This window comes from Myodes glareolus, chromosome X, assembly GCF_982192425.1.
Source record: "Myodes glareolus chromosome X, mMyoGla1.1, whole genome shotgun sequence".
Classification (NCBI taxonomy): domain Eukaryota; kingdom Metazoa; phylum Chordata; class Mammalia; order Rodentia; family Cricetidae; genus Myodes; species Myodes glareolus.
The window spans coordinates 55,079,122-55,098,745 of record NC_142053.1 but is presented as its reverse complement, the minus strand read 5'-3'; the positions used below and the strand labels follow the sequence as shown (position 1 = coordinate 55,098,745).

At 41.5% G+C, this 19,624-nt stretch overlaps 1 protein-coding gene across 6 annotated transcripts in view; it reads right to left on the bottom strand.

The window, feature by feature from the left end:
• Nucleotides 1-19,624, bottom strand: part of Trmt2b (tRNA methyltransferase 2B) — an 89,707-nt gene that overhangs the window by 46,513 nt on the left and 23,570 nt on the right. For 5 of the 6 annotated variants that reach the window (XM_085684535.2, XM_085684532.2, XM_085684531.2 and 2 more), the window contains 6 exons: nt 10,174-10,320; nt 7,980-8,074; nt 7,365-7,579; nt 7,066-7,167; nt 5,868-5,987; nt 5,567-5,666 (listed from right to left, as the gene is read on the bottom strand). In XM_085684535.2, the coding sequence (XP_085540661.1) occupies nt 5,567-5,666; nt 5,868-5,987; nt 7,066-7,167; nt 7,365-7,579; nt 7,980-8,074; nt 10,174-10,320 (779 nt within the window). The remainder of the gene's footprint in view (nt 1-5,566; nt 5,667-5,867; nt 5,988-7,065; nt 7,168-7,364; nt 7,580-7,979; nt 8,075-10,173; nt 10,321-19,624) is intronic. The other variant, XM_085684537.2, reaches the window with a different exon arrangement.

Sequence of the window (19,624 nt, the reverse complement as noted above, 5' to 3'; positions counted from 1 at the left end):
TAAAGCTACTGTGGAAATCAATGTGGAAGTTTCTCAAAAAAATTTAAAAACAGAATTAGCATGTGACACAGAACTACCACTCCTGGGTATATACCTAAAGGATTTGGTCAGCAGAAACATGTGTACAGCCAGCCATGCTTACCGCAGCCTTAGTCACAACAGCTATGAAGTAGAAATAGTCTAGATGTGTATGAAGAGATAGTTTCAAGTGCAATGTAGGGCTGGGGAGATAATTCAACAGACAAAGTGCTTGTCATGCAGCTATAAGGACCTGTTTCCATCCACATCCCATGTGAGAGCTTGGCGAGAGCACAGGTCTGTAACCTTAGTGCTGAGGGCTAGGGGATAGAGAAAGGCAGACGTCAGGTGCTCACTGACTAGTCAGTCTAGCTTAAATGACAAGTTTCAGGTTCAGTGAACCTGTCTCAGACAAGATGGAGGACCAGTGAGCTGGCTCAGTGGATAAAGGCGCTTGCCGCCAAGCCTGATGACCTGAATTTGGTCCCCAGAATCCACATGGTAGGAGAGAAGCAACTCCTCCATGCTGTCCTTTGGCCTCCACACATGCATACATTTGCACAGAAAAAAAAGACAAAAGAAGCTGGAAAGGGAAAGAGGAACACACTCAGTGGTGACCTCTGGCTTTCACATATGCACACACAAGTGTGGTACTGACACAAATGGAGTTTTTATTCATCTCTAAAGACAAAGAAAATTATGATATTCACAAGGAAATGGATGGAACTGAAATTATTGTTAGGTGAAATAAGCCAGAGTCAGGAAGATACATATCACATGCTTTTGTGTGTGTGTGTGTGTGTGTGTGTGTCTATGTGTGTATGTCTGTGGATGGGGGGAGTAGACAGAATGGGGACAATGTTGGGGAAGGAGAGGGTCATAATGAAATAAAATGAACGAGGCCGTGCATACGAGCAAGGCATATGACACACGTACGAAAGTGGCACAACGAGAGAAACGGACGCGCGATCCATCTGCGCTGCTGAGATGGCTCAGCTGCAAAGCCTGACGGCCCGAGTCAGCTTCGCAGGATGCACAGGGTGGAAGGAGAGAACAAACTCACACAAGCGCCCTCCCCCCGATAAATAATGTGAAAAGCAAACGAAACCAATTTCTTTGCATGCTAAACAAAATAATAACAAATAATTGCCTTTTAACCTATATCTTCTGAATTTTCAGTTAGAAAGCACAGGATAACGCTAAAGAAATCCTATGGTTTCTTAGAGCACATTTCTAGGTTCCCATGTTTTACATTTCAGTCTTTGACCTGCTTACAATTTAGCCTAGATATAAATCCAGCTTTGTAGTGAGGGGCTGCGGGCAGGCCTGCTTTTCATCCTGCCCAGCTCCCGCATGGCTAGCTTAGTCCCAGAAATAACAACACACAAATTGTATTCATTTAAGCACTGCCTGGCCCATTATCTCTAGAGAGTTAGTTACTGACTAACTCTCATATCTTGATATTAACCCATTTCTAATAATCTCGTGGTAGCACCACGAGGTGTGGCTTACCGGGAAAGATTCAACATGTCTGACCTGGTGGCTGGCTCCATGGCGTCTGCCTCAATTCCCTCTTCCCAGCATTCTGTTCTGTTTACTCCGCCTACCTAACTTTCTGTCCTATCAAGGGGCCAAGGCAGTCTCTTTATTGACCAATGAAAATAACACAATAGACAGATAACCCTCCTCCATCACAGCTTGCTGCAGTCTCTAAACACTTATCAATCACAATTTACTGAATAGTCCATTTTTACCCACTGAGAATAGATGCCATCTTCATGTCGTATTCAAAAACAATAACAATGGACGAGTAACTGTGCAGGAACAGACAAGCAAATAAGATGGAGAGGGTGAGCCTAATTTTCTTTGAGGTAGAAGCTTTTCCTCCCCTGCACTGGATGAGACAGTAGTCTCACTATGTACCCCAGGCTGACCTCTAAGTCACTATGTAACCCAGCTTTATCTTAATCGCGGTTTTCCTCCTGAGTACGGGGATTACACGCGCACACACCACACAACCATCTTGAGCAGGAGATCTTCATTTTTCCATGCTCACTGTTCAGCATTTACCTTGATTTTTTAGAACTAACCTTGGCCATTTGTATTCCCACCCCCCCCAAAAATATCAGACTTCATGTAGATTTTCAGATATTTTTAAAGCAAGCTCTAAGGAGTACTTTCTCATAATTGGAAAAAATCTGAGTATGCTGATGTATATCTGCTACCCCAGAACTTGAGAGGCAGAAATAGGAGGATTGTCATGAGATCAAGGCCAGACTGGTCTATGTAGTGAGTTCTTAGGTAGACAGGGCTACATAGTGAGACCTTGTCTTTAAAAAAAGCAAAACAAATCCTTCAAATCTGTAGATATTCTGCTCTTTTATTTATGACTATATTTTTGTGACTTTACCCTTTCACGTTCTTGACTAGGTTTATTTACCTACTTTTTCACAATAACGTTTATTTTCTCTATCTTTCATTTTGTTTTATAGTTCATTGATAAATGATGTTTTTTGATACGAGGTCTCACTATGTATTCCTGCCTGGCCTGGAACTTACTATGGAGACCAGACTGGCCAAAAACTCAAGAGAGATTTACCTGCCTCTGCCTTCCTGAAGGCTTAGATTAAATGCTTGCACAACAACTGTCAGGGTTTTTGTTTTTAATATTAGTTTTTGAGACAGAATCTCATTACGTGGCCTAGGCTGATATAAAACCAGTGATCTTCCTGTCTCTTGCCTAAGAGCTGGCATTATAAACAGGTACCACAACTCCTGGCTTTTTAAATTCTTTTTTAAATATAATATTTATATTAATTCTCTGAGAATTTCATATACACATATAATGTATTCTGCTCATATTCAGCCTCCCTATTCCTCCCCATAACTCCACCCATATTTACCCCCTATCTCCCACCCCCTCCAACTTCAGGTCTTTTTTGTAATATAACCCATCAAATCTAATTTGTGCTGCCCATATACACATGGGACCATCCACTGAAGGATGGTCAACCTATTAGGGACCATACCCGCAAAGAAAATTTGCTGTCCTTCCCTTAATAGCCATCAGCTGTCAATAGCTCCTCATATGGGGTGAGGGCTCATGAGCCCCTCCCCATTCCAAGCTAGCATACTGACTGGCTTGTCCTTGTGCGGGTCCTGTGCAGGCAAGCACAGCTGCTGTGAATTCCTGAGTGCGGTGGTCCTGGCATGTGCAGAAGACAGTTCCTCCCAGTTCCTCCCAGAACTCTGGCTCTTATCATCTTTCTGTCCCCTCTTCTACAATGTCCCTAAGCCTTGGTGGGGTCATATGGATGTCCTTTCTATGATTAGGCATTCTAAACACATTCTCCACACTTTGACCAGTAATCAGAAAACACAATTTGAAACTTTAAAAAGATACGACAAAGTGCTAGCTCTTCCCTGTTAGAATGGTTAATGTTAAAAAAAGAGTTAGGGGCTGGCAAGATGGCTCCATGGGTAACACACTTGCCACCAACTCTGACAACCTAAATCCTCTGACCTCCATACATAAATGAGGTACACACACACACACACACAAACACAAAATAAATAAATAAATATAAAAATATTTTTTAAAAAGAAAAAGCTGGTCTTAGTGGCAGACACCTATAATCCTAGGACTTGGGAAGTAGAGACAGAAGTAACAGTTCAGGGCCAGCCTTAGCTACATGAATCCTTGTCTCAAAACAAACATACACAGGCTGGCAAGATGGCTCAGCAGGTAAAAGCAAATCTGATCCCTAGCACCCAAGGTGGAAAGAAGGACAAACCAAGTCCCAAAAGTTGTCTTCTGACCTCTACACAGAAGCTTAGGAAAACATGACTCTCTGCCTCCCACATATACTGAAAATTAATTAAAATTTAACTAAAAACCAAAACACTACCAAAAATAAAAAAAAGACACAAAATAACATGCTGACAAGGACACAGAGGAAAGAGAACTTATAAATACTGTTGGTGGGATGAAAACTAAAAGAATACAATAGCGAGAGTCCTCAGAACACTAAAAATAAATCTATCATACAACCCATTTGTACCACCTTTTGGAATGGCCCAAAGGGAATTAAATTAGCCTATCAATGAAATACCTGCATTACCATTTCTCGCTACATTATTCTCAACAGCCAGACAAGATTTCTAACAATAGATAAATGGATATAGAAAATAGTGTAAATAAAAAATGGATTACTATTCAGCTAAAAGAGAATAAAGCCAAACATCTGCAATAAAATGATACTGGAAGGCATCACGTTACATAAAATAAGCAAGGAGACAAATACCACATATTTGCGCATATGCAGAATCTTTTAAAAAGCTAATTAGCTGTTTTCCGGATGGGAATTAAATCCAGTGCCTTATTAGTTGTGTGTGTGTGTGTGTGTGTGTGTGTGTGTGTGTGTGTGTGTGTGTATGTGTGTGCATCAAGACCAGAGGGCAACTTCAAGTGTCACCTTTAGGAACGTCATTCACCTCCTTTGAGATAAGGTCTCTCATTGGCCAGGAGCTCACTGCTTGGGCTAGACTGGCTGACCAGCAAGCCCTAAGGACTCACCTGCTTTTTACTCTCCTAGTGATGGAATTACAAGCTCAGGTCATCATACCTGGCATTAAATTCTTTAAAACAAATTTTGTCCTTCATGATTTGAGAGGGTTGATTTTCTAATATATTAAAATTTTACTTTGATCATTAAAATTCTTGGTACCCTCTTTAAATTTTGTACTCAAAGTGAGTATCTGCTTCTCTCCCCCTAGCCTGGTTCCTATAATTCATTCTTAAAAGTGATATTGGCAGGAACTGGAGAAACTGCTCAGTAAAGATCACTAACTGTTCTAACAAAGGACCCTAGTTTGGTTCAGAACATCCACGTGGCAGCTCACAAGTGTCTGGACCTCCAGTTCCAGGGGATCTAACACCCTCTTCCGGCCAGCATGGGCTTGTACAAATATGCATTGCACATAAACTTATTCAGATTCATACAAATAATTTTTAAAAAAGAAAACTTATCTTTTTTAAACTAGTATATTGAGTTGAGTGTAGAGACGTATGCCTGTAATCCCAGCAAATGAGAGGCAGAGGCAGGCAGATCTCTGTGAGTTCAAGGCCAGCCTGGTCTACAGAGTTAGTTGTAGGACTAGAGTTACATAGTGAGACCTTGTCTCAAGAAAACAAAAAATAAAAATAAAGTGGTATACTCTTTTCTTTTCTCTTTATGTTTCTATATTCTTTCCAAATTGTACTTAGAAAGTATAGATGACTCTGATGTTTAGAAAAAATAATTTTGGTTTTTGTTTTTTTAATGAGACTGGGTCTTGCTTATCCCACACTGACTTCAATCTACCTCATTTGGTAGCCAAGGATGATCTCGAACTTCTAATCCTCCTGTCTCTACCACCCTGCTCAGGTTTACGTGATGTTGAATCTCAAACCCAGGGTGCCATGCATGATAGGCAGTTATTCTACCAAATGAGCCATATTCCCCAGCTTGTGAAAAAATAATATTGAAAAAAAAAGTCCAAGACTCACTCAATGAAGTTCCTTGTGCTTTCACCGTGGGGCTTGCAGGAAACAAAAACTAGAGTGTGGATGGCCCTGCAGTTCCGAATGGCTTGCACCACTTGGTAATCTGAAGGAGTAAACACCTTGTTAATGTACTTAACCCACCATCGTCCATTATTCCAAAGTTCATGCTGAGCAGGACTGCTAAGGAATGGAGGAGAATCTGCTTCCGGGCTACCTCATAGGAAGCCCCTTAGCCTAGGATGGGAATAAAGACAGAGAACTGGTGGGCACTGCGGGGAACACCCAAGTTGCCCTCCCTCCTTACGCAGTCCAGCACGGGCAGGGTTGACCACAGCAACTGTTAACTTCTCATCTTTCTGCGACTTTAACAGCTGTGGCAAAATCTTCTCTGCTCTACCAGCATGAAACTCACAGTTGGTGACACCTGTGGAAGAGAGGCGCACATAACACCCTAACTTGAGGCCAACAAGTGAGAAGCTTCAGGTTTACCGAACTACATAGCAGCCAGGCTCCTGCCATTCCGGTTGGCTCCAGTGGACCTCTGAACAGCAGAAAGCAATGCGCTTGGACCTGCTGCAAGCCCTTTCCCTGGGAAAGTCTGGATGAGTCTTCCAGCTGAAACAGCCGGACACACGGCATGGAAGAAGTATCTCCACCACAGCAAAAACCTTGATCCTTACTTGAGTCCTCATCCTGCGCCCTCACTAGTTTTCACCTGGTGCCTCGAAAACTGGCTGGAAGTTTGCACAAGGGCACACCTGTGATTCCAGCACAGGTTGGCAAAGAAAGAGATAAGGCATTCAAGGCCAGCCTGGGCTGCACAGCAAAATAAATAAATAGATAAAAGAATTGTCTAGAAGTAGAATAAAGGAAAGAAGACAAACTCTTTTCCATATTGCAATTTGTCGTTTTATTTAAACAAAGGTTCTATTTTAAACTGCAGCTTTGTTTTGTTTTGTTTAAGACAGGGCCTCACCACATAGCCATGGACAGCTTTGAAGTCCCTATTACAGATCAAGTTGGCCTTGAACACACAGAAATCCACCTGACTCTGCCTCTGTCTACTGAGTGCTAGAATTAAAGGTGTTCACCCCAATGCCAAGCCAAAATTCTATGTTTGAAACCTACTGCATTAGGCTCTGATGCTCAGGGTCCAATGTAAAACATGTTCTTCTCTTATATACCCCATTTCCCTTCCTACAAATGAGGCTTGTACTTCCCTTGGGCTCTTTATAGAATGTAAAAAGAAATAGTTATTAAGACCTCTTCTAGAAAACATCAAGATCCAAGTGTGGCTACTCTAGAACTCTGCCTCCCTATAAGCTGGGGATACAATATGTCTCCTTTTGTCTAGAAACAACTGCATTTCTGTTTGAATTTTGCAATGCTGGTAATGGACCCCTGGCTCTCACACATGCTAAGCAAGCAGTCTGTCACTGAATTACATCTGCAGCCCCTCAACGACATTTCCTTAATTTCTCCCCAGAATCAGATCTAGGTACCATTGAAGGCTGCAGTCCACCTGGCATCCTGTACAGCCTGCTCCACCAGCTCAATGCCAAGGACCTGAGATGCACGCTGAGCCAGAGAAAGGCCAATCACACCTGGAGAAGTAAGAAATAAGAGGAAAATACTTTTGTGTTTTAAACCAGCATGGTTATATTTAGACTATAAACCAACATGGTTATATTTAGACCATCAACACTATCTCCCCTGCCACCCTCACAAAGGCCCTAAGTTATGGGCAGATGGCGTTTGAGAGCTAGACAACACATAGACTCTTCCTAAAGCCTCCACTTGCCCGTTCCACAGCAAATGTCAAGGAGGGTGGTACTGGAGTTCACTCCACTCAGCTCCCCGATGGTCTGGTACAGCAATTCTGCGCCAGCGGTATTAATCTGGAAGAAGGCATCTGGAGAGATGCGGATCTTCAAACCCAGAAGATCTTCAAAGATGTGGGGTTCCCCAAACAGGAGCTGGTAGGGGGACTGCTGATGGCTGCAACGGGTCATGGTGCTAGGACAGAATAAAGGAAGACAGCATTTTAGAATGAGAAACCTTTCTGCCTCTTATTGATTGGTTGGAAGGGGTATCCCAAGCCTCTCAGCTGGAAGACACAGCTTGCTTGCCATGGCCCTGAGACTTCTGCTCGATCTCCATTCTTGCGGGATGAAGGTGCGTGTGCACACTCCCATTGTACATTCGCCCTGTTTTGATTGTGAGAAGTTAAAGGCTACCATACCCCACTTAACTTTTATAGTCTAGCCTGGGCTCCCAGATGTGGCTGGTGTGTGAAAGCCAGGTCTAACTAGCCTGCGCCTCCACTCTCGGTAGCCCACCATCAGCAAAGCACAAAGCCAGGCTATGGCAAGTGTGCAGCCATAGGAGGCATTCTGGCTGGCTGGCCCAGGCTTACCTTTCCTGGAAATAGAGTGAGGTCAGTTCACAAACAGCTCCAGGGCCTTTAGTGAAAAAGTCCTTCAAGGTCACCTTCTGAACACGCAGTTCCTCCTGCCCGGAACATGAACTCATGAGTCAAGCAAAGATTCATCCCTGACACATTCTCTTGCCGATAGCTACAATAGTCAGCCCAAAGCAGTCACACAAGAAGACACATTTCTCAAGTCCTATTATAAATAACACTTAGCATAAAGCAATGTTCTGCAGGGCAAAATCAACAACAACAGGCTATTTTCACATCTCAGTCAAAGCACGGTTTGATTTCTCAGCTTTTGACAAATCTCATACAATAGAACTGGCATTTTCTCTAGTTTGAGCCTCTAATAGTTCTCCAAAGAAAGTGTGAGTTATTCTTATAAACAAGAAGCTAAACTAAGTTCCTGTCCCATCGTGCAGAGAAAATAACCTTTCAAATTCCTTCATACTTCTCCACTTTTGCTATCCCAACCACCCACTCAAATATCACCTCAGAAGATGTGAGTCCTAGAAGAAATGAACCAGGAAACAGAAGCGAAAGAACGTGGTGGGCTGGCAAGATGGCTGGGGGGGGTAAGGCTTTAAAACTCATCAAACCCAATGACCTGAGTTTACTCCCTGGAACCCATAGGATGGAAGGAGAGAAACGGCTCATGCCAAGTTGTTCTCTGACATCGAATTAAATGTAAAAGGAAGGGGGCTGGAGAGATGGCTCAGAGGTTAAGAGCATTGCCTGCTCTTCCAAAGGTCCTGAGTTCAATTCCCAGCAACCACATGGTGGCTCACAACCATCTGTAATGGGGTCAGGTACCCTCTTCTGGCCTGCAGGCATACACACAGACAGAATATTGTATACATAGTAAATAAATAAATATTTAAAAAAATAAATGTAAAAGGAAAATAATGAACATGGTAAATAATGAACTTCCCTTTTTTCTGACTACAGAACATAATGGAATTCTAATATTGCTAATCACTATAGATGAGCTTGGCATAGAGACACAGGCTGTAACCATGTCAGAGCTACAGAATTTTAAACACCAGGCCAGGAATCAGGGTCAAATTCTATGTCAAATCCTAGCTTTGTAGTCTCCTGACTCTAACCTTCCATGTGACTATGCCTCCATTTGGTATTTTATAAAATGAGGATGGCAACATTCTTCTTACACCTCCCGACTTCATAAACTGGTTGAGATAACTGACTAAGTGTAGGGATGTTTCCGTATGAGATTATCTGGGCTGGCTGGGTTCTGTTGTTGTTGCTATTTTGTCAACAGGATGCAAGCTGAAGGGATTTAGGAATGAGCAGCCTCAGTTGAGAAACTGCCTCCATAGGACTGGCCTGTGGCCATGTCTAAGGGACATTTTCTCAATGGATGGTTGCTGTGGGAAGCCCAGTCCACTATGGGTGGTGTCATCCATGGGAAAGTGGTACTCAGGTACATAAGAAAGCAAACTGAAAGCTGCAGAGTAAGTTTTGTTGCCATTGCAGAGGACCTGGGTTTGATTTCCAGTGCTCACACAGTGGCTCACAACTGTCTGTAACTCCAGTCTCAGAGGATCCAAAGCCCTCTTCTGACCTTCCTGGGCACAGGCATATACATGGTGCATATACAAACAAGCATATACTCATACACATAAAATATTTTTTTAAATCTAAAAATAAAAGCAAACTGACTAAGCGATAGGGAGCAAGCCAGTAAGCAGCATTCCTCCATGACCTCTGCTTCAGTCCTTCTAACAGATAGCAAACCAGAACACTGTCTGAAAGTGCTAAGTGCGTTACAAATGTACAGCATAATCAGAAGGACTGTTAGGCTCACCACTATGCTAGCAAGAGTGTGCAAAGTATTTAGATTATAAAAGTTAGACATGCAAATCTCTATGGGAATAGCTTCTGGATTCAGTAGCGTCTACTACTATGTGAAAATACTTGAGAGTCCATGTACAATAATTACCTTGGGTAACGGAGCCACAATCTTTGTGATTTCATTATGCCAACAGTATGGGTAAATTATATTCTTACCAATGCCTCCTCATCCTCAAACCTGCCCGCTGACCTACACAAATATTCTGTGGATAAGTAGCTTTTGCTCTCTGCTCTAAAATTCTCAAAAGACCCAGGAGCATAGTAGAGTTACTACAGAAGTGGCTTCTTTTCCTGGTAGGCCTACCTGACTTAATCCCTGGGGATGAAAAGTGATGATAGCCATTGTGTGTCCTTGGCTATTGGTTCGAACTGTGAGCTCACGCCAGTGTCCACCTTCATGAAACAGAAGACAGGGTTCCACTGAAGACTGTCGAAGGAATACTTCATAGTACTAAGAAGAAACTGATATTTTATACAGGCAGAAGTAACAAGTTCAATAGCTCATTATTCATTCTGGGTCATTGTTTGAGGCTGTACTATGCTCCCCAAAGTATATGTGTTGAAGCCTTCACCCCTATATCCTCAGAGCATGACTGCATTTGCCAACAGACCTTTAATGAGGTAAGTAAGGAAGCCAGAGATGGGAGTCAACATTTAAGGATTCAAGGAGCTGAGGTCAGAGAATCTCAAGTTTAGCATCATCCTAGGCTACCTAGTGAGACTCTCAAAAGTACACAAAATTAAGAAGTGATAAAATTAAAAAGAGGTCATTGTGGTGGTTTGAATAGGTATGGCTCCATAGACTCATGTGTTTGAATGCTTGGCCCATAAGAAGTGGTATTCTTAGGTGGTGTGGCCTTATTGGAGTAGCAGAAGTGGGATTTGAGGTCTCATATCATATATGCTCAAGCCACGCCCACTGGACAGTCTCTCCTTCTACTGCCTGTAGATCAAGATGTAGAACTCTCAGCTCCTTCTCCAGCACCATGTCTGCCTGCGTGCCACCATGTCCCACCGTGATGGACTAAACTTCTAACACTGTAAGCCAGCCCCAATTAAATGTTTTCCTTTATAAGAGTTGCTGTGGTCACTATGTTCACAGCAGTAGAAACCCAAACTAAGACAACCATTAAGCGCACTTAATCCAGTCTCGCCAGTATCTTTATAAGAAGGGGTAGACTATATAGCTCAGCTGGTAGAGTGCTTGCCTGGTAGGCAGGAAGTACTGGGTTTCCCAAGCCCAGCACTGCTTAAAAACTGGGCATGGGTGGCACATACTTGTAATACCAGCACTTAGGAGGTAGAAGCAGAAGAATCAGAAGTTCAAGGTCATCCTTGACTACATAAAAGTTTAAAGCTAGCCTGGGCTACAGGAGACCCTGTCTAAAAGGAAAAAGGAAGAAGACAGAGGAAGGAGAAGGAGGAAGAGGAGAAGAAGCAGAAGAAATGTGAACATGTCAAAAAACACAAGAGCTAAATATGCAGAGAAAAGACCACGTAGGGCCACAATATGAAGATGGCCATAGGCCAGAGGAGAAAAACAAACTTTTCAGACCCTGATCTAAGACTCGGAACTCCAGACAGGAAGGAACTAAACTTCTGTTGTTTATTCCTGGGGTCTGTGGTAATTTCTTTAAGTAGCCCTAAGGAGAAAAGTGACAAAGAAACATGCTCCTTGGCTGTGCTAACACACACATCTATAATCCTAGCACTTGAAAGGCTGAGGCAGGAGGATCCTAAGTTTCAGGATTGCCAGGGCTATGCAACCAACCCTGCCCCACGACCTCAAAGAGGACATCACCATTTTTTATATTCTAAACTATAACTTCTATGAAAGTTTAGCATTATATCCTCAAACAGGCACATAATATACATGCTCAATAATATTTTTAAAAGTGGTATGAATGAATAAATAGAGAACCTATTCAGATATAAGGCCTTAGTTTATTCTATGTGTGATACTAAATACAAGACACTGCCATTTCTGTGAATTATTCCTGGCAGCACTTCCTAATGCCTGACTAAGCTGCTGTGATTTATTCCCACTTATAACTTCCTGATGCAAGCCTATCATTTCTATAACATACAATCAGACACCAGCTATACTATAGCTCACCCCAATCCTCCATTTCCTCCTGGAAAATGAAAGTTGAACGCAATTCTACTTAGTTGCTATGGTTTCAAATAACCCTTAAAGTCAAGAACGAGGATAGAGGTCATAGATAGAGGACTTGGAAACATGCACAAGGCCCTGGGCCTGATCCATAAAACCACACCCTCCCAAAAATCAATAAAAGTAAACTTTTCAAACAGAAGCCACTTGGTACTACAATAGGATGCACTGTCTGATTTACACATGTCTTTTATTCTCATATTACATGAAATCTAGGTCTACTACATTTTCAAAGAGACACCAGATTGTCTAGGGAGGAGGAAGTTATATGAAAAAATAGTGCTACCTAGAAAGATAAGGTCAATAAAGGCTAGACTTTATCGCTTTTTCTGTAATTTCCTATACAGAAGCTAAGTGTAACTACACTGAGCATCTTTTTTGAATTTTGGGATTGGAATTTTTTTTTTTTAAAAAAAAGACAAGTTCAATTGCTATTTACTTTCTGGTTAAAAAGAAATGCTTTGGGGAAGCAAGATTCAAATGTCAGAGGTCTTAGAAAGATGATTGTTGGAAAAATGAGGCCTCATCTGGAAATAATGTTTAAGGAACTACGAGTTACAACTCCATCATTGTATGATCACTGTAAAATGAAGAATGACTCCTGTGTTTTATATGAGAACACTTAAGTAATAAGACTCAAGAGATCTTCTAATTAAAATAACAGCATGTTCTACCTAAAAATCCTACTCAGATTAAATAAAGGAGTTAGAAAATGTATTGTTATTTAAGCCCATTTTTCAAACAATTACCTTTTTTCCCTGAAATGTCATTTTCTAGCACTGAGGTATCAGTGCTAGATCATCCCCATTAACAGACAAGTATTCTTTCACTCTCTCACTTTCATAAAAAAGCAAGGAGGGGCTAGAAAAATGGCTCAGTGGTTAAGAACATGTGCTGCTCTCCTACACAACCTTGGTTCGGTTCCCAGCACTAAGATGGCAGGATCCAATACTGTTGTCTGGCCTCTGTGGGCATCAGGCACGCACATGGTATACACACATGCATGCAGGCAAAACCACTCACACATACAAAATGAGTAAATCCTTTTTTAAAAAAGTTTAAAAGAAAGAAAAATCGAGGAGCCAGGCAGCATGTCTGCAATCCCAGAACTTGTGAGATGGAAGCAGGAGAACTAAGAATTCAAGGTTATCCTCAGCTGTGTAGTATGTTGGATGCTACCTTGGGCTACAAGAGACCCTGTTTCAAAAGAAAATCTTTCTTGAATCCATACTCCCTGTTGACTAATAGTCTGCTTCTTTTTTTCACTTTGTAGCCAAGCTCACAAGAACTGTATATATCCCGTCTCCCATTCTTTTATTTAACCACTTGAATAGGGTTCCCACCACTCCACCTCAACTGTTTGCATTAAGGTCATCAACTACCTGGTCCCGAAGTCCAATGGTCCATCCTCAGCAACACTGGACACAGCTGGTGCATGTGTCTTCTCATGTTTTGGCTCCCAAAACACCACCATCCTGCTTCCTTTGACCTCACTAGCTGCTCCTTTTCAGCCCCATTTACCAGCTCATCCTCTTCCCAGACTGCTGGTGCAACTGAACCCTACTCTACTGGCGGTCATATAAAAGAACAACACATACAATGATGTATAGTGCATAATAATTGATGATGATAATGATTGCTAACTGCCTTATGTAGTCCTTACATCATAATTTCTATTATTTTAGTATATTACTCATAAAAATAGTGCTCACTGTAAAGTATAAACACTGAATTACAGCAGCCTCATACAACCAGTGTTTACAACATCTTGTAATTATATCACTTTCTCTTATGCTTGATTATTCAAGACCTTTTGTTTACTCTGCTTCTATGAACAGCTTGAACTGATACCATTGAGTCAAAGTGTGTAACAGACTATACCACACAAGCTTGTATAAGTACAACCTATGGTGTTCACATAACAATGAAATTGGCTAAGGCCATTTTCTAATTGTCTAATGAAATAAATTGCCTAATAAAATAACTCCATTGACTGAGTCAGATTAAAAGTCTCTGAACAATACCGGTGGTGGTGGCGCACACCTTTAATCCCAGCACTCGGGAGGCAGAGGCAGGCAGATCTCCGAGTTCAAGGCCAGCCTGGTCTACAAAGAGAGTTCCAGGACAGCCAGGACTATTACACAGAGAGAGCATGTCTCGAAAAACCAAGAAAAAATTCTCTGAACAACAAATGGAACAGTTACTGAGTAAAGAAAAAACAGGAGAACACGAGAAAATCTTTGCTAGCTGTGTATCTGACAGGAGATTAATATCTAGACTATATAACGAACTCAAATATTTTTTTAAAAAATCAAAGAATAGTCAAGTGTACTGGACAGTTTTTAAAAATAAAAATGGCAAAAAAAGCCCACACATATTTACACTGCTCAATATCCTTAGCCACCACAGAAATGCAAATTAAAAATACACTGAGACTCTACCTCACCCCATCACCATGGTTATCAGCAAGAACACAAACAACAAATGCTGTCAGGGACGGGGAGACTTAAACACGTTGGTGGGAGTGTAAATTCGTGCTGCCACTTGGAATTCAGTATGGTTCCTCAAAAACCTAAAAACAAAACTACCACTGTAATCCAGTTAGATCGCAGCACAAGGTATCTGCCCAAAGGAACCCAAGTCAGCATAATGCAGAGATGACTGCACATCAATATTTATTGTTGCACTATGTGAAATAGCCCAAATGTGGAGCCAGACTAGATATCCATCAGCATAGAGACAGACAAAAACAAAGATGGTATATAATACACAATGGAGTTTTATTTATTAAGCTGTACAGGAGAATGAAATAATATCATTTGCAAGAAAATGGATGGAATGGGAGATTATCATATTAAACCGAATAAGTCAGACCCAGAAAAGCAAATGTCATACTTTCTCTCATATATATAAAAATTTAGATTTTTTTAAATGCATGAAAGCAGAAAGGGGGTCTATTTCAAGGGATAGGGGAACCAGAGGGGGAAAGACACACAATCCAAGTGATCCAATTAAAAACTAATCTGATGATTGTAGGAGGTCCTTCTGTTTATGTGTTGCTTTCATTGGTTGAATAAAGAAACTGCCTTGGCCTTTTGATAGGGTTGAACTTAGGTAGGCAGAGTAGACAGAACTGAATGCTGGAAGAAAGAAGGGCAGAGTCGAGATGCCATGGAATTCCTGCCCAAGATGGACACTGGTTAGAATCTTTCCCAGTAAGCTACGACCTTGTGGTGACATACAGATTATTAGAAATGGGTTGAAGCAAGATGTGAGAGTTAGCCAATAAAAGGCTAGAACTAATGGGCCAGGCAGTGTTTAAATAAATACAGTTTCTGTGAGATTATTTTGGGTGTAAGTTAGCCGGGCTGCTAGGGCAACAAGCACCCCACTCCTCCTGTTACAGATAATGACATCCCCCTGCCCACCACAACTTTCAATAGCTTCCCATTTCACTCACAATAAGTGGGAAGGAACAAATGACCTCTCATTACACAATATGGCCTGTTAACTTTCACTTCATTGCTTACTATTACTAATTTTCTCCTTACTACCTAGTAAACACTCACCTGAGTCTGTATGTTCCTTTGTAAAGAAAGCTAGCCACATCCCAAATACTCTTAGCTAGCCTTTGTGGGTATCAGGCACATACACACATGCACACACACATACACATACACACATAGAATTGCTCTTATCTGGCCTCTATGGGTATCAGACAGACAGACAGACACATACACACATTGAAGAAGGGAGGTCACTTGTTGGTTCCCGGCTGCTCGGCTAGCTTAGACTTGAAATAATAACACAGAAACTGTATTAATTAGATCACTGCTTGGCCCATTAGCTGTAGTTTCGTATTGGCTAACTCTTATATTAATTTAACCCATTTCTATTAATTTGTGTATTGCCATATAGCTGTGGCTTACTGGGTAAAGTTCCCAGTGTCTATCTCCAGCCAATCCATGGCTTCTCTCTGACTCTTCCTTCTTCTTTCCAGCATTCAGTTTAGTTTTCCCTGCCTATCTAAGTTCTGCCCTGCTCTGCTATAGGCCCAAAGCAGTTTCTTTATTCAACAATGGTATTCACAACATACAGAGGGGCATCTCACACACATAGGCAAAGCACTCATACACCAAAAAAAGTAATGTTGAAAAACAAACCAGACAAAAAGATGAGCTAGGGGGCGGCACATGCCTATAATCTTGGTACTTAAAAAGCAGAATTGGGGAGATAGAAAGTTCAAGACTAGCCTAGGCTGCATAGCAAGATCCAGTCTCAAAACCGAAAGGGGAATCTGAAAAGATACAAGATTGATCACCCCACACAGTCCAGGAAAGGCCCATGCTGGCAGGTATAAAGTACTGTAGAATAGATGCAGGTAGTATTGTAATTTCTGCCCAGCCCACTGCTCCCTTACAGCATACTCAATAAACTATTCTTCCTAAACAACAAGATACTGCAGAAGACAGTGATATGATAAAGTGCATGGCTAAAATCAGTGCTTGAGTAAAAATCTGAACACAAAACTGGGAAATAAGTGGTGCCTCTAATCCCATCACTTGGGAGAGTGAGGCAGAATTATTAATTTGATGCCAGTCTGAGATACAGGCCAGCTGAGTCACATGGAAAGACTGCATGAAAGTGTGGAAGTAAAAAGAAAGCTTAGCAGATAAGAGCACCAGCTGCTCTTGGAGAGGACCCAGGTCCAATTCCCAGCACCCACATGGTATTTCACAAACAGAACTCCCATACCAGGGGATCCAATGACCTCTTCTGGGCCCCATGGGCACTAAGTACATGCAGTGTACAGCTATACATGCAGGCAAACACCCATACACATAAAATAATGATTGGATCTTAAAAGGAAAACAAATTCATCTCTTCATCTAACCAAGAATTTGCTCTATCTTGTGACCTTTTTCTATCAGGTGACTGCAGGCTCTTTTCTCAGAAAAAAACTAAGCCACAAAAGCACTAAACCTTCTATACAAACCACAAAATGAAGAGATAGATCCAGGAAGAGTCTAGGTAAGACTGTAATACTAACAATAGGACCTCAGGTCACCTTTCATACAGGTAACTAGGCAGAAGATTTGAAGGTGATTCTTTGGAGAAAGTAATAGCCTTACATTATTGATCTTGACTAACAGAAACATGACAGCTATCCTTACAGTTACCAGAAGTGAACCCAAGAAACAGCGAACTCCCAACTGGTTTTTAAAATATCAACAACCAGCAAAGCTGAGTGAAGCCACCATGATTAAAAACAAAACTAAAAAAGAAGAAATCTCAAAGTGGGCAGGTGATAGAGAGATAAATGGATGGGTGAGTGCTACAATGCTAAAAACAATAAGGTGCTAAAGTAACAGAATAATAATAATAATAATAATAATAATAATAAATAATAAAAGAAAATCAGCAAATGTTTTGGCATTTAAGTCAAGAACTTTCCACAATGACAAAAAGATGGAGAAAATGAGGCTGGGCACAGATAGGAGGGCTTCAGAGGCTGATTGGCCAGCCACCCTAACCAAATAAATGAACTCCAGGTCCCGTGAAAGAATCTATCTCAAAAAATCAACTGGGGTGTGATTAACGAAGGTACCCAACATAAACCTCTGGCCTCAACATGTACAGTGACAACATGTATGCATTCATAGGCATGTGTGCTTCTGTGTAGCAATTTCCAGAGACAAAATTCCCCATCTTGAAGAGAAGTTCATTAAAATACAGAATGTTAACGGGGAGATGAAACAGCAGGATATCTTAAGAGGAGGTAAAACATTTCATCCTTTAGGGATGATCAGAAGCTCAGAAAATAAACAACCCAAAGGCTTCAGGAAGTCCCTGAAACTGAACAGATTCACTAGACGGTTCCTCCCAAAGCATGCATAAGCAGTAAGACTGCTGAGAGACACTCTCAGACAAGCAGGGATAACTAGAAGATGCTGAGACCAGCTGTGCTACCTAGAAGAGGCAGATCAGCCAAGCTGCCTGGAAGAACCAGAGAACAGTCAAGCCACCTGTAAGAGGCTCAACAACTGAGCTGCCTGGAAAGGACATCAACCTGTTTACCTGCCTGCAGAGTGTGCAGCACGCTCTAGGCTTCCAGCTTTCATGGGCTGTCATCAGTTTTGGGGTGGCCTTTCCATGATGCAGCTGTCTCTGAGTCATTTCTGCTCCAGTAAGCAGCTCCTTCCCCATATTCCTGTAAGTAACCCCAGTAAAACTCACTGGTTCACCAAGCTCAGCTGTGGTGGTATTCTCACTTTGGTCTATCATTGGTTCCCTATCTGGAAGTAGACATTTGACCATGTCTCCCTAGGAATAGTGTCACACAAAAAGTGTATATATCCCCCCAAACACACACACACACACACACAAGTTAAGAGAAAGAAGTCCCAGGATGATAGTGATGCAGAAGGCCTAATGGGACCAGGAAGACAGATTCCAGAGAAAAGGTCTTTGGGGAAGAACAAATGGAAGCTATTGAGCAGATGGAAAACACTAATGGATGCTTGACGGAGCTTCTAAAGCATCTGGGGAAAATTAGCAAAAGGTTCGTAGAAAACTAAGCAAGTATGAAAAGGAGGCAATTGTCCATGCCAATAAAAACAAAAACTTAAAATGGATCTACATTATAGTGCTATGCAACTATAAAAAGGAAGTATAAAAGAGAGGACATGAAGTTTAAAGAGAGAAGGGGAAGGGATCCGGGAGGAATTAAAGAGAGTGGTGGGGAAAATATGATCAAAATACATTGTATAAATATATGAAATTCTCAAATATATAAATGATATTCTCAAGGGAAGTACAAGCCAGCTGTGCCATAAACCTGTAATCTCAGCATTTAGGGTGTAGAAGTAGGAAGTTCAGGAGAGTTCAAGGTCATCCTCAGTTATGAGTAAGCTCAAGGCTGGTCTACATGAGAGAGAGAGAGAGAAAGGGAGAGGGAAAGTGTGTGTGTGTGTGTGTGTGTGTGTGTGTGTGTGTGTGTGTGTAAAACTCAAGTGTAAAACAGTGTATAGAGCTATCCACTTTTTAACTACAAAGGGAGAGATTTAAAATAGCTAACATTTTTTTTCAACACAAAAAAAGGAAAATAATGTTGCCGTGAAAGAAGGGAAAAGTCTGGAAGAAGGGTCAGAGATCAATATTTGACCTCTCTCTATATTTGTTTGAGACGGGGTCTCTCTATGTAGTCCTGGCTATCCTGGAATCTGCTATTTAGACCAGGCTTGCCTCAAACTCACAGAGATAGCCCTGCCTCGGCCTCCCAAGTGCTAAGATTAAAGGCATGTGCCACACCCAGCAACATTTGACCTCTCTGAACGCAACTTTATTTTCTAGATTTGTCTCTAGAATCACATAGCTATTTCACAAAATTATAAAATGAAATTAAATCAAAGGAACAAGAGAACCAAATTTACTAAGATGAAGATATAGCTCAGTTGGGACTATGTTTGCCCAGCTTGCACAAGACCCTGGGTTTAATTCCCTGTACCATATAAATCAGGTGTGGTGACACATGCCCATAGCCACAGCAGGAATTCTCCAGGAAGTAGAAACAGCAGGATAA